This window comes from Tupaia chinensis, unplaced genomic scaffold (assembly GCF_000334495.1).
Source record: "Tupaia chinensis unplaced genomic scaffold, TupChi_1.0 Scaffold000622_1, whole genome shotgun sequence".
In the NCBI taxonomy this organism is placed as follows: Eukaryota; Metazoa; Chordata; class Mammalia; order Scandentia; family Tupaiidae; genus Tupaia; species Tupaia belangeri.
The window spans coordinates 7,377,519-7,391,059 of record NW_006160142.1 but is presented as its reverse complement, the minus strand read 5'-3'; the positions used below and the strand labels follow the sequence as shown (position 1 = coordinate 7,391,059).

Here is a 13,541-nt window from a genome sequence, read left to right as displayed (position 1 = left end):
TTGGAGCTATGGTGAACTCGGGCCTCCCTGGAGCCGCCGCCGCCGCTGCCGTCACCGCAGCTAGTGTCTCTCAAGAGTGAGGGACGCTGACGAGGTGAGCGAGGAGGCGGCGGCTGAAGCTGCGGGGACAGCAGCTACGATGTCGGATACGCGGCGGCGAGTGAAGGTCTATACTCTGAACGAAGACCGGCAATGGGACGACCGAGGCACCGGGCACGTCTCCTCTACTTATGTGGAGGAGCTCAAGGGGATGTCGCTGCTGGTTCGGGCAGAGTCCGACGGTAAGGTTATTGGAACGGTAAAATAGGGAACGGTGCCTCCCGTTGGGGCACAGCCTGGGGTTTAGGCCCTGAGCTGGGTTACTAGTACCTCCACTTGGGACGGCGCATTGGTTTCGAGCCTGCTCTTCTGTACGGTAAAAATACACTACTTTGTCCTGATTTGCTTTCAGACGCCAGTTCTGTTTTCCCCGCCTCCCATCTTTCTAAAGGATTTGACCTCTTTTAATTCCTCTTTAGAAGATGGGGATGTGTGTGTGATAGTGAAGGGATGAAGTTAGCTTGACACCTTCCTCCTTTATTTATTTTTATTCGTTGTATGTCTAGTAAAGATTTAGTGAAACTTCTGAGTGTTCCTTTTTACTGATTTTTTAAGCGGGTCTCAGTTCCCATAGTCAACAGGTGCGTGGGAAATCCAAAAGGCACCTTTCAAGAGGTTATTGCATACTGTTGCCAAGATACGTGCACGCACAAGCACATACATCTTTAGCCTGGGATCTCTCCAGGCTGTCTTTGTAGAGGATACTATGAAAAAGTGGACACCTCACAATATAAGTAAGTTAGAGCACCAGAACAAACTGTAATGTCATATTCGTTGACTTATTGTACGAATCGTCGATGTGAAAATGTAGAGCTCTAATTGAAACGTTTACACTGTAATCTCAATGCTTCGATTTAAGCAACTGATAAGTGCACGTTATAGAAAAATAAGTCTTAGATTTATTCCTTAAGTATTTTGTACTCTTGTATTTTTTTCCTTTTATTAAAAAAGTTGCTGGTATTTATAACCACGTAAAGTATTTTTCCTTTTGTTCTTGACTATAAAAGGGTAAATGCAACTCTGTAACTTGTATGCTGAGTACTTAGATCTTTGTCGTGGTTCTTTGTAATTTGCTTTCTTTGTTAAACTGGAAATGCAATAAAAAAAACTTTTGGTGAAAAGAGTTTGGCTTCAAGTGGTCATTTAGACCTTAAAATTTTCATTTCAATAAAACTTGAACTGGCATCTAGTGTCTTATCTTCTTGATCTGAATGTTGGGTTTAGATGGATTTTTTTCTATTGTTTATGGGGATAGTGTGAAATATTCTAAATTAAAGAGAATATGTGAATTGCAATACATCATATTCATGGTGAAGAATACGATGAAGAGACAGGAAATGTTTATTTGCTTTAACATGTGATTTCTTATTTTTTATTTAGGATTTTATAATTTGAGACTTAAATTTTTTAATTTTTTTTTATTTTTCAGGATCACTACTCTTGGAATCAAAGATAAATCCAAACACTGCCTATCAGAAACAACAGGCAAGTAGTAGTTTATCTTTAATTTGAAAGGCTTCATCTGTGACAGATGGGAAAACTTTCCTGACAAGAAAAAACATGTTTGATAAAGTTACAGACATGGGTATTTCCCTTACAGGTTAAAAGTTTCAGTTAAAAGTGCAAGTTTTTGTACTGGCAATAATTTATTATCATCTTTGAACTGAGCTAGTGCTTATATTAGAATATAGTATGTTCATTACTTTTTTTTTAACAGTAGTTAGTACAATCTCTAGTATGCACTAAACCTTTTATTCTGAATCACATAAAAGAAAATCCAATGGGATACACTCTAAAACAAGGAAAGCCTGTTTGTGGTGTGAAATTACAATAAAGCTTTTAAATAAAGGTAGAGTTTTTGAAGTAGAGGCATTTAAATCTTGCTCTCTAATTGTATATTTTTATTTAGTAATCAATGGATATTTTACAAAAGTGTACATTGCTGATTATATAACATTTTCTGTTAATATTTATTGTTTTATTGGAAATGAAAACCTGTGTTTTAGCATGCCTAAGTAATCTGAAAATAGTGATTACTACAGATTCTCTATATTTTGTGACTTTTTATTTTGTGGATTATATCAAGGTTGAAAAGTACAGAGAATAGCATAATGGGTGTTTGTAACAGCTCCAGATTTAATAATATTAATGTTATACTTTGTTTGAAATCTTTTTGTAATATTGAACATTATGGACAGAGTTAAAGTCCCCTTTGTATCCATTCCATTCTACCCTTACTCCATTTTCCCCATAGGTAACCACTATTCTGAAGTTGCTATGTATTCTTTCTGTATGTGCTTTTATAGCTTTTCTGCCTATGTATGTATCCATGAATAATATGTAGTCTTGTGTGTTTTTAAACTTTACACAATTGATACCATACTCTTACATGTATGCTGCTTGCATTTTTCACTCATTTATTTTTAAGATCTATTCATGTTTACAATGTAGACCTAGTTTCTTAAACACTGTATAGTATTCTGATGTATAATATACATTGATTGATAGACATCTGGATTCTTTCTAGTTTGTGTGTAAATGTGGGATGTAAAGTCAATGTGGCAGAGATTTTTAAAGGAAAAGATAAATTTTAGGGTAACATTTTATAGCATCATTGCCTACATTCTTCAGGGTCTAAGAAAATTTGGGTACCCAGAAACATACTTGGAGGAATAAAATTATGTCATTAACACAGCTTCTTAATAGTAAAAGTTTTACTGTTAAATAGTTATTTTATGTATGTAGTACAGTCTTAATCGGTTCTTAAAGTAGTAAAATATTCTTCAATATAATTTTCCAACTTAATAGCTTCTTCCTCTGCTTAGAAATGTTATGTGTCTTTTTTGATAGAGAATCAAATTAAACTTTTGTCTTGAACACCTAAAGACATGTCCTCTAACTGCAGACATTTTAAGGTGTACATTTAACTTAGAAGTCAGCCACAAAAGATTTCTCTTTGTATTTACACTGAATTGTACCAGATAGCCACTTTTGATTTTTTGTTGTTCATTTGTGGGAAAAGAAATGCTAATAATTTTTCATCATTATTTTTCCCTATCTGCATTAATATAAAATTATGAAGAACTTTGTTCTTAAATGTGACTGAGGCATAAGTAATTCCCTACAAATTTACTTATAAGGCAGATTCTTCTCAGGTTGTGTATAAGATCTCTTACTCTTGTCACTATTGGAAAGAGGGTTGTTTATAAAACACTCCTCCAACATAAGTTTAAAATATACAGTGGTTCTGTGAGCACTTTAGAAACTTTGGGACCTAGTTTCATGTAAAATGTTACTCTGTTAAAAAATTAATTCTAGATAAATAACCTTTATAAAATTTTTTCTTGCTTTAGGGCATATGTGCTTACTAAAGAGAGAGAAAGTGAGAAAGCACCCTCAGAGGAGATGACTATGCCACAATTTATTTTTTAAAAATTATTATTATCTTATTTAACTTTATTACTTATTTATTCATCCATTTTAATTTGACCAGAGAGAGAGAGAGAGAGGAAAAGTGAGAAAGCAAGCCACCAGGTCCGGGACTTGAACCACGGTTGGCCATGTGGGAGTTCAGCACCCTTAACCACCATGCCACCTGCTGGTCCCTATGCTGCAATTTCTTCTCCATTCGCCCCCTGAGATTTTGGGTATGCACACATACCCATCTTTGTTTTTCAAGCTGCTGAGTTTAGGATTCAGCCACACAGTGGCTAGGTGGGGTCCACCTGCTTTAAGTACGGTGCCACTGGCTGACCCAATAGTATTCTTAGTTATACTATATAAAGTATTGGAAGGAAAAAAGTTTCATTTTAAATTTTTTCTGCCATAGTTTATTTTTTTTTAATTCGAGTGCTTTTTCTAGACATGTAGATGTATAAAGGAATTCTTAGGTACTGAAGAACATGGAGAAGCTTCGTATATAAAGAACGAAAGATCCGTGTGAGTGGGGTCGCCTGTTTTGTTTGTTTAAATTTAATCATTTTTCTAATAGAAATCAGAAACCTATTTAAGTCTTATATTTAACTTAGTTTCTTTCTTTCTTTCTTTCCTTTTTTTTTTAAAGAGATTTTTTCCTGTAGGGTCCTTGGTACTCTTCAGCTAGACAGAGAGACCAAGAGACAGAAAGCAAGAAATAACACCCACCCCCACCCCCGCCCCAGGGTGGATGGCCATGGCTCAATCCCTTCTCTTCCATTCTCCTCTTGGGATTTTGGGCCTACACTCACACGCACACATGTGCTCTGCGTGAGTTTTAAGCTGCTGGGTCCAGGACTTGAACTGTAGTTGACTACATGGCAGTCTAGCGACATAACCATTATGCCATCTGCTGATCCCAAACTTAGTTTCTTTGATAAATGCAGGTTTACATCAAAATCTTGTTGAAGTTGGATTACCAATTTATACAAAATGGGATTTCCAATACATTAACATTTTTCTGTGTTTGTTAGAATTATTATTTTTAAATGTCATTTAAGTTACCCATAAATTAGTCTAGAAAATTATTTCCAAATTTTATGTAAAATATTATTCATCAGTGATTTTTTTAAAAAATTATTTATTTAAACACCAGAGGGCTTACGTACTCAGCAGGAGAGAGAAAGGGAAAGAAAGAAAGTGACAAAGCACCCCAAATGGGCTATGGTCACACTGCAAGCCCTTCTCTAGTTCCTTCTTGCAGGATTTCAGGCATGTACACACACACCTGTTGTATTTTTCAAACCTCTGGGGCTGGTGCTCATACTACCTAGTCGACTGTGGGATCCTGCCACCTTCACCACACCACAAGCTGACCCTTACTATTTTCTTTTTAAATTGCCAGAGGGCACATTTACTGACCACAGACAGAGACAGGGAAAAGGAGAAAGCACCCCCAGTAGGTTATGGTCTTGTTATAATCCCTTTTCTATCTTATTGGGATTCGGGGCATGCCCTGCATTACATCCATCTCCTTCCCCCATCCTCACCTCCCTCTGTCCCCGAAGCCTCTGTTTAAGCTACAGAGGTTGTAGAATGTGGGTCCCCCAACCATTGGGCAGTGGGGCCAGCTCATTAGTGCTTTTATTAATTTTTATTATTTTTTTAATGTGGAGGACACATGGACTTGCCAAAGAGAGAGAGAAGGAATGAGGGAGAAAGCACTCCCCAATGGGGCATGCTCACACCCCACTTCTTTCTCCATTTTTTCCATCCTGTCAGGATTTGGGGCTTATATGCATGTGCACCTAGCATGTTTCTCAAGCTGTTAGAGCTGGGCTTAAAACCATGACATCCACTCCATTAACCACTAGGCTGTCCTCAATAGTGGGTTTTCCATTAAAAATTGAAGAGTGAGTGGATGGAATAGATAGGATATTTTGCTATATTAAATAAGTTCAGAAAGGAATGTTTGTTAACATCTTTCTTTTAATGTTGCAGTTCTAAAATGAGCCAAATTCTAAATTGCTCAGAATACATTTTTCCCCCAAAAGCAGAGTACTGAATTCTATACTTAAAATAAGTTACAATGAGCCAAGTTGAATGTCAAATGTCTGAATATTGAAAGGTCATCATTGATTCACATCACTTTCTTTCTTACTGTCTACAGTGCTGAAATAGTTATTGGGAATGAGAAGATGAACTTACCCAATAAGTATTTAAAACATGTTGGGAAGAAGAGAATAGGCACTAGCAGGTGGCATGGTAGCTGAAGCATAGATTCCTATGTGGCCGACCATGGTTTGAGTCTTGGATCTGGTGGCTTGCTTCCTCACTTTCTCTTCCTATCTGTCTGTTCTTTGTCTCTCGGTTGTCAAATTAAAAAAATAATAATATATTGAAGTAATTCTTTAAAAACACGTTTTTTTAGAAAAGAATAATTATACAACAGAACATGAAATAAAGTGCATGATGTATCTAAATTATTTAAAAGCAACCCCACTGATCTTGACTAAATTAAAACAGTAGTAAGAATGTCTACCTATTTAACACACTTGTATGTTGCTAGGCATTAAAAGTAGAGGAAACTTTTTATCTCGTTTTTATTAGAAAACAAGATGTAGCAGGTTAAATAAAAGAACAAAGAAGATACAGCAGCTGAAAGTGATTTTTAAACCACCAGGTCTGGATCTTGAACCAAGGTTGGCCATGTTGGAATCCAGAACCTTAACCACTGTGACACCTGCTGGCTCCTTAATCTGATCTTTGTTAAAAAACAATGTGTGTGGGGGGGGAAACAGTGAACACATTTCACAGATAAGGCAACTAAGGTACAGAAAGCTTAAAAATTTTTGACTGAGATTATACAGGTAGGTATGTGCCAACATAAAATAGTATAAAAAGCAAACTAGTAATCCATCCATAGGTTCAGACAGTACAAAATTAGAGAAAGTTAAGATTGATAAGAGCTTTTAAATCATAAGGATAAAGCTAACTCTCGGTGGTGGTGTTTGCTAAGGGAACAGTGGAATAGAAGGAAATGGTGCACCTGGTAAAAAAAAAGTATTAAGCCGGTTTGCAACATAGATCTTTTATTTTAGTGATTATTTTGCTAAACAAGAGAGAGCTATTATAGGTTCTTGATTGGGGGCTAAATGATGAGAATGATGCTGTGTTTAGGAAATGAGTGTGACAATGTTATGAATAAAAACTTGGAGCAGGGCGGAGCTAAAAAACTTTGAATAGCAAGACCTTTTGTAGTAATTTAGATATGACAAAGTGAAGTCTGTTTTATTGTAGAAATGTACTTGAGAAGAAGAAACAGAGCTTCAGTCTATGTACAAATAAGTAGATTTTTTCAGATTGCTTAATATGAAAGAGAAAGAATCAAAGGTCGCTGGTAGTGTTTTTGAATCTTTTTATTTTTTTTAATGTGGAGGACACATGGACTTGCTAAAGAGAGAGAGAAGGAATGAGGGAGAAAGCACTCCCCAGTGGGGAGTGTTTCCACTTCTTTTCCACTGTTCCCTTAGCAAACACCACCACCAAGAGTTAACTTTATCCTTATGATTTAAAAGCTCTTATCAATCTTAACTTTCTCTAATTTTGTACTGTCTGAACCTATGGATGGACTACTAGTTTGCTTTTTATACTATTTTATGTTGGCACATACCTACCTGTATAATCTCAGTCAAAAATTTTTAAGCTTTCTGTACCTTAGTTGCCTTATCTGTGAAATGTGTTCACTGTTTGTTCAGCTGTCCACATTTTAGAGTTTATTTCTTCCATGGGAGAAAGAGACAAACACTCCAAATAGCAGCTTCATGCCATGATCCACCCCCAGCCTCAGCTAGCCTGGATAGTGATCACACAAAGCACGCCCACATGGAACAGGAACACACAAGAACATAAACCTCTGTGGCCTTCCTTTTTAGGTCCAGCATTGCAGAGCGTTGCATTAACCTTTAGCTACTGTCTGGCCCTTGTTTGATATTTAAAGTGTAGTTAAAAACTTCTGAAGAGTATTTAGCACAGAACAGTACGATCTAAATCATTTAATGAAATCAATCTGGAATTGAAGAGCAGCAATAAGGAGGCTAGTTGGGAAATTGCTGCATGGCCCATTTGAAAAATGATGTTGGATTGGATTATGGTGGATGGAGATGGAAAAGAGGGCTGTATTTGAGAGATTAAAAGAAGAATGACTGGTCATGCTGATAGATTAGATGCTGGTAATCAGAGAGAAGGGAAATCCAGGAATGCAAAAGAATAGCAATAAAGACTGGAGAATCAAGAAAATGTGTTGTCTTTCAAACCAATAGAGAACAGAATTTCAGTAAAGAAAGGAGGGCTAGTCAACACATGGCTCTTTTGTATACTGCAGATAAGAATTACAAATATTCAGGGCCAGCAGGTGGCGTGGTTAAGGGCGCTGGACTCCCACATGGCCAACTGTAGTTCAAGTCCCTGGCGACTTGCTTTCTCATTTCTCCTCCCTCATTCTGTCCCTCTTTGGTCAAATTAAAAATAAATACATAAATAAAGTTAAATAAATAAAAATGCTTCTTTAGAAAAAGAATTACAAATATTCTAGGTTTTGGTTTACAAGAATATCATTGAAATGAAGTTATATTTAGACAAAAATGATCGTATCTTAATTGTATCTCTTATTTAGCAAAATAATTCAATAAAATTGAGGATGTTGGTGTTTCAACCTGAGTCATTGTGAGGAATAGACTAATGAGTACAAGAGAGATTGAGTGTTGCATTTAAATAATGACATAAATTTGTAATAAGTAGAGTCCTTTCTGCATTAGAACTGTATCTAAGGTGCAAAAGTAGAGGAGGTAAATGATTAGGTCTGAAAAATTAGGCAGAGTGATGGTAGGGGGGGCATTCTGAATGGTGATTTGGAACCAGACCAAGGAGAAATCTTCAGGAATTGGATGGGTAGAGGATTTGATTAGGTGTCTAGACAATTGTTTAGGTTAACATAATGCTTTAGAAGAGAGTTTGGAAGCAAGTTGTTGAGAACTCCATTTCTTTTAGAGTTGGTTCACAATATGCATATGACACAGTAAGTCAAATTCCATTAATTTCCAGCTATGTGATTTTTTTTTTTTCCTTTCATGAATGAGAGAGATGAGAGAGAGCATCTCTACCAGGGTCTTGAAGCCACAATCCCACGCTCGTAGTCTAGAGGCGAGATTGTGAGCATGCATATAGCTGGCATACTCGCAGAGGTCACTGAACACAAACCTTGAACTTCTCACATAGAACAGATTCACAGAGTATTGTTTGTTGCTCAGCTGTCTGAAATTCATCTTTTAAATGGAGATAATACCTACCCATATGATAATTATAAGTTGATGTATGAAAGTACTTTAGGCACAGTATCTATCATAATAAGCTCATTAAGAGCTAGGACCCAGGTGGAACCAGCAGTTGGCGTGGTGGTTACAGGCGCTGGACTCCCACATGGTCAACCACAGTTAAGTCTCAGACTGGTGGCTTGCCTTTTTACTTTCTCTCTCTCTCTCTTTGTGCCTTTCTGGCCAAATTAGAATAAATAGGTAAATAGATATAAAATTTAATTTAAAAAGAAGAAGAAGAAAGAACTAGGACCCAGGACCAGCAGATAGCATAATGGTTAAATTGCTGGACTCTCACATGGCCGATTGTGGTTTGAGTCCCAGACCTGGCAGCTTGAAACTCAACCCAGGCACATGTGTTGCTGTGCATGTTCAAAATCCTGAGAGGAGAGTGAAGGAGAAGAAATTGTGGCATGGCCATCCTTCCTGGGGAGTGATTTCTCGCTTTCTATCTGTCGTATCTGGCGAGCACAGGCTCCCTATAGCAAAAATTTTTCTTAAAAAAAAAAAAAGAGCTAGGACCCAGCCTTGGTGGTGCACACTGATGAGTTACTATGCTCTACAGTCTAAGACTACAAAAGTTCCTGGTCTGACCTATAGAGTAAGCTCAGTGGTGTGCACCTATAGTCCCATAGCTCTTGTAGCTGAGGTAAAAGGATTGTGACACAGTGAGACCCTATATTTTAAGAGAACTCATGCTATATTCATAATAATATTATAACCCTGATATGGGCAGTATTTTTTTCTTTTTACCAATGAGGAAAGAAGTACAGAGGTCAAATAATTTGCTGAAGGTCACAGAAATACTAGGCAATAGAGCTGTGAGTGGTGCTTATATCCTAATACTAATCTAAGGTTATTTCCATTGTATCAAAATAATCTCAAATTTGGGGATGATAAAGTGTTACAATTGTTCATAAGCAGTACATTGTACTGTACTATATTTTAGAAACTGAACTTAGAGTTTAGGTCAAGGAAAGGAATTACTAGTGAGCAAAATGCCACATTGGTTAATCTCATTTTCAGACATTTAATTGATTTTGAATCTGCAAACTGAATTTTACAAATACAGTAATCCCCCCCTTGACTATGGAGGGATAGGTTCTAGGACCTCCAGTGGATGTCTGAAACCATGGATAGTCCCAGACCCTCTATATATACTATGATAAAATTGGATTTATAATCTAGACACAGTAAGATGTTAACAATAATAGTAATAAAACAGAACAATCATAGCACCATATTGTAATAAAAGTGGTGTGGGGCCAGCTGGTAGCTGGATCCCACATGACTGGCTATACCATTGGAATCCAGACACTGCAGGCTTGAAAACTATGATGCCTTGTGTGTGTGTGTGTGTGTGTGTGTGTGTGTGTGTACCCAAAAACCTGATAGGAGAATGGAGGAAAAGAGATTGGGTTGAAGCCATCCCTCCCTGAAGGGTGATTTCTCACTCTGCCCCCTCTGTCTTTCCCTCTCTCTCTTTTTTTTTTCTTCTGGCTAAACAAAACCAATACTAATAAAAGTACTATGAATTTGATCTCTCAAGATATCTTACCGTTCTGTACCATGGGAAATCAAAATGATGAAGCAAAACCATGAATAAGGGGAGAGTACTATATGCTGATGTTTTTTTACACCCCTCCCGTCTCCACCCACCCTAGTTTTTCTTTAAGAAGACTTCATCTCTGTACTGAATTTCATCAGAGCAGTTAAGGGCAAAGATAAGGTTAGTCTGCCAAGTAGTAGGATCTCAAAATAATATGTGACTCTAAATTTTATTTGTATTAAATGAAATTGATCAGTGCTATGGGGAAAGCCAAACAGATAATTTATTGATTTATTATACCCTTTTAAATGTGTCAGATGCCTTTGTAAATATTTAAGAATTGGAGACCCTTTCCTCCAAAAAGGTGTCCTGTACCAAGTTTTAATTAAGGTATCATTTAGGCCCTGTTTTGAGAACACCTGATTTGTATAGTATTGGAACCCATATATATATACACTCGCCAGACAGATACAGAGAGACAGAAAGCGAGAAATCCCCCCCCCCAGGGGTGATGGCCACGCTACAATCCCTTCTCCTCCATTCTCCTCTCGGGATCTTGGGCACGCACACACACACGCCCACGCGCCTGGCGTGAGTTTAAGCCACCGGGTCTGGGACGCGAACCGTGGTTGACTACGTGGGAGTCCAGCGACATAGCCATTATGCTAACTGCTGGTCCCAGAGCCCAAAAATTTTTTAACATTTAAGATTAGAAAGCAACCAGTTCTATAATAAAACTAAATCTTGACTTGCTAATTCTATAAGTGCTAAATTGTGACGCTTCTCCAATCCATGTCTTATCTGTATCATTGCATTGGACATAATCCTTTTCATCATTTTAAAGGACCCAATGCCATATGACTGTCTCTTTCTGTTTTCCTTGCAAGCTTATTTAAAATTTGATTTCCATAGGGTCACAGTTGAGATGAGATGTTTTAGTTGGTAAAGGAAAAGTAAGTTTCTTTTGGTTTAAACAGAGGAATTAGTAATGTCTCTTAAGAGATGAAACTGCCATACAGAATGAAGCAAAAATATAATATCATAAAGCACAGTGGTCAAAAACACTTTGTTGTGAAATATTGAGCTTGACTGTGCCTAAGCCATTTGGATTTTTTTTTTTTAGTTTATTTTTTATTATAATTTTTTTTCCCATCACAACACACAGATGAATTTTCCATCCAAAATACACTGTGCATTGGCTCAATCAAGCACGTCAACATATATGTTCTCAGCAAATAATTTCCCAATTCTTGTGTCCTGCATACCTTGCCTTTTGTTTTGCCATCCTAGATTCCCCATCCCCCTCCCTCTGTTATGACCCATCCTCCTCCCACATTGTCCCTGGCATCCACGATTGCCCTCCAGCCATTTGGATTTTCAAAAGGCCCTGCTATTCAGAACTTTTCATTTTGTTTTAAATATTCTCATGCCAAATCTGTGCATTCCTCCCAAGGATCTGTACGTTTAATCCTTTGAACAGTTCTAAACAGTGTGGCTTCTGGATATTTTATTACTGAGATTGTTGGGGTACGGGTGAAGGATAAAGTGGGATTTGTCACCTATTTGGGCAGATAGAGCCAGGAGGACCCTGCCTTGCTAACACTTTCCTTTCCCTATCCCCCTTTTTATTTGCTAGAAGGTGTGTGTACTCAGTAGAGAGAGGAGTGTGATCACACTATAATCCCTTCTCCATTTTTCCTCTTGTTAGGATTTGGAACATGTGTGTACACATATCCCTTGTGGTTTTCCGGCCACCAGGGCCAAGATTCAAAACGTGGTCAGCCATGTGGGATATGTCTTCCTTAAATATTAGGCTACTGAGCCAGCTCTTCTACTTCCTTTTAACTGAAGACACAGTTACATTGTTTCTCAAGTTTGACCTACCAAAATAATTATCTGGGACTCTATTAAAAATAAAGATTCTTGAGCCTCACTCAAGACCTGTCCCCAGTGGAGAGGTATGGGAATCTAGTTTTAACTACTACACATCTGTTTATAGCATGGTTTACCAGATATTTTAAGCTCACCGTTTAGACCTACTGCTTAGAATATTATTTTGAAAATATTACTGCTCATTGACAATACTGCCTTGTTACCCAAGAGCTCTCAAAGAGATGTAAAAGTAAATCAGTGTTTTCATGCTTGCTAATACAGCATCCATTCTGTAGCAAAATGATCAAGGAATAATTTCAACTTTCTAATCTTATTATCTAAGAAATACATTTCAAGACCAGACCTATAGTGCATTGGTTTAAGAAGCTGGATCCCAGGGCCACATGTGGCGTGGTAGTTAAGGGCACTGGACTTCCACATGTCCAACTGTGGTTCAGTCCTGGACTTGGCAGCCGGCTTTCTCACTTTCTCTCTCAATCTCTCTCTCTCTCTCTTTCTCCCCCTACCCCGGTCACATTTAAATAAATTAATACATAAATAAAGTTAATTTTTTTTTTTTTAAGTAGCTGGGTCCCACGCAGTGAACTGCAGTTTGAATCTTATCTCGGCAACTTGGAAAGTATGCCAGGCTTGTGTGCACATGTGTGCAAAATCTTGACAAGATGGAGAAATGGAGGAGAAAGGATTGTAGCTTGACCATGTACCACTGGGAGATGTTTCTCCCCCCTCAGTAAAAAACATAAAACTTACTGCTAATAATAATAGGGAGCCTTTAGAGTTCAAATATTTAAAGAGTTTGCCCATTTTATCTCTTATATAAGCCCTTTATTTCTAATTTACTGTGGGTTGCATAAATTATTACTAATATTCTTGTCCATGATACTTAAGTAAATTGAGATGCATAGTCAAAATTTTTGAGATCACTATTCATGAAACTGTTTGGAGGAGGACTGTAAGAAGACAACTCAGACAAAGAGGAGGAAGCCTGAGTGGGTGCCATCTGTAACCAGTTCTGACCAGGGTGTTTGTTTCTGTCTTTTATGTACATAGAGGTTCTCAATAAACATTTGTTTGTAAATTGCATCCTGTTGGCTTTTGGTTTTTTTCCTTGTTGTGGGTTTTTAACATTTAGGGCACACGTGCTAACCAAAAAGGCACACAGAGAGGAGAAAGTCACCCTAATGGGATATGTTCATGCCACAGTCTCTTTTCCA

General features: G+C 37.5%; 1 protein-coding gene across 3 annotated transcripts in view; it reads left to right on the top strand.

The window, feature by feature from the left end:
* Window positions 1–6: 6 nt before the first annotated feature.
* The window catches only part of PPP4R3B (protein phosphatase 4 regulatory subunit 3B), an 80,062-nt gene continuing 66,527 nt past the window's right edge, over window positions 7–13,541 (top strand). For all 3 annotated transcript variants that reach the window (XM_006159047.3, XM_006159046.3, XM_014591805.2), the window contains exons 1-2: window positions 7–281; window positions 1,529–1,584. In XM_006159047.3, the coding sequence (XP_006159109.1) occupies window positions 140–281; window positions 1,529–1,584 (198 nt within the window). In that variant the 5' untranslated portion in view covers window positions 7–139. The remainder of the gene's footprint in view (window positions 282–1,528; window positions 1,585–13,541) is intronic.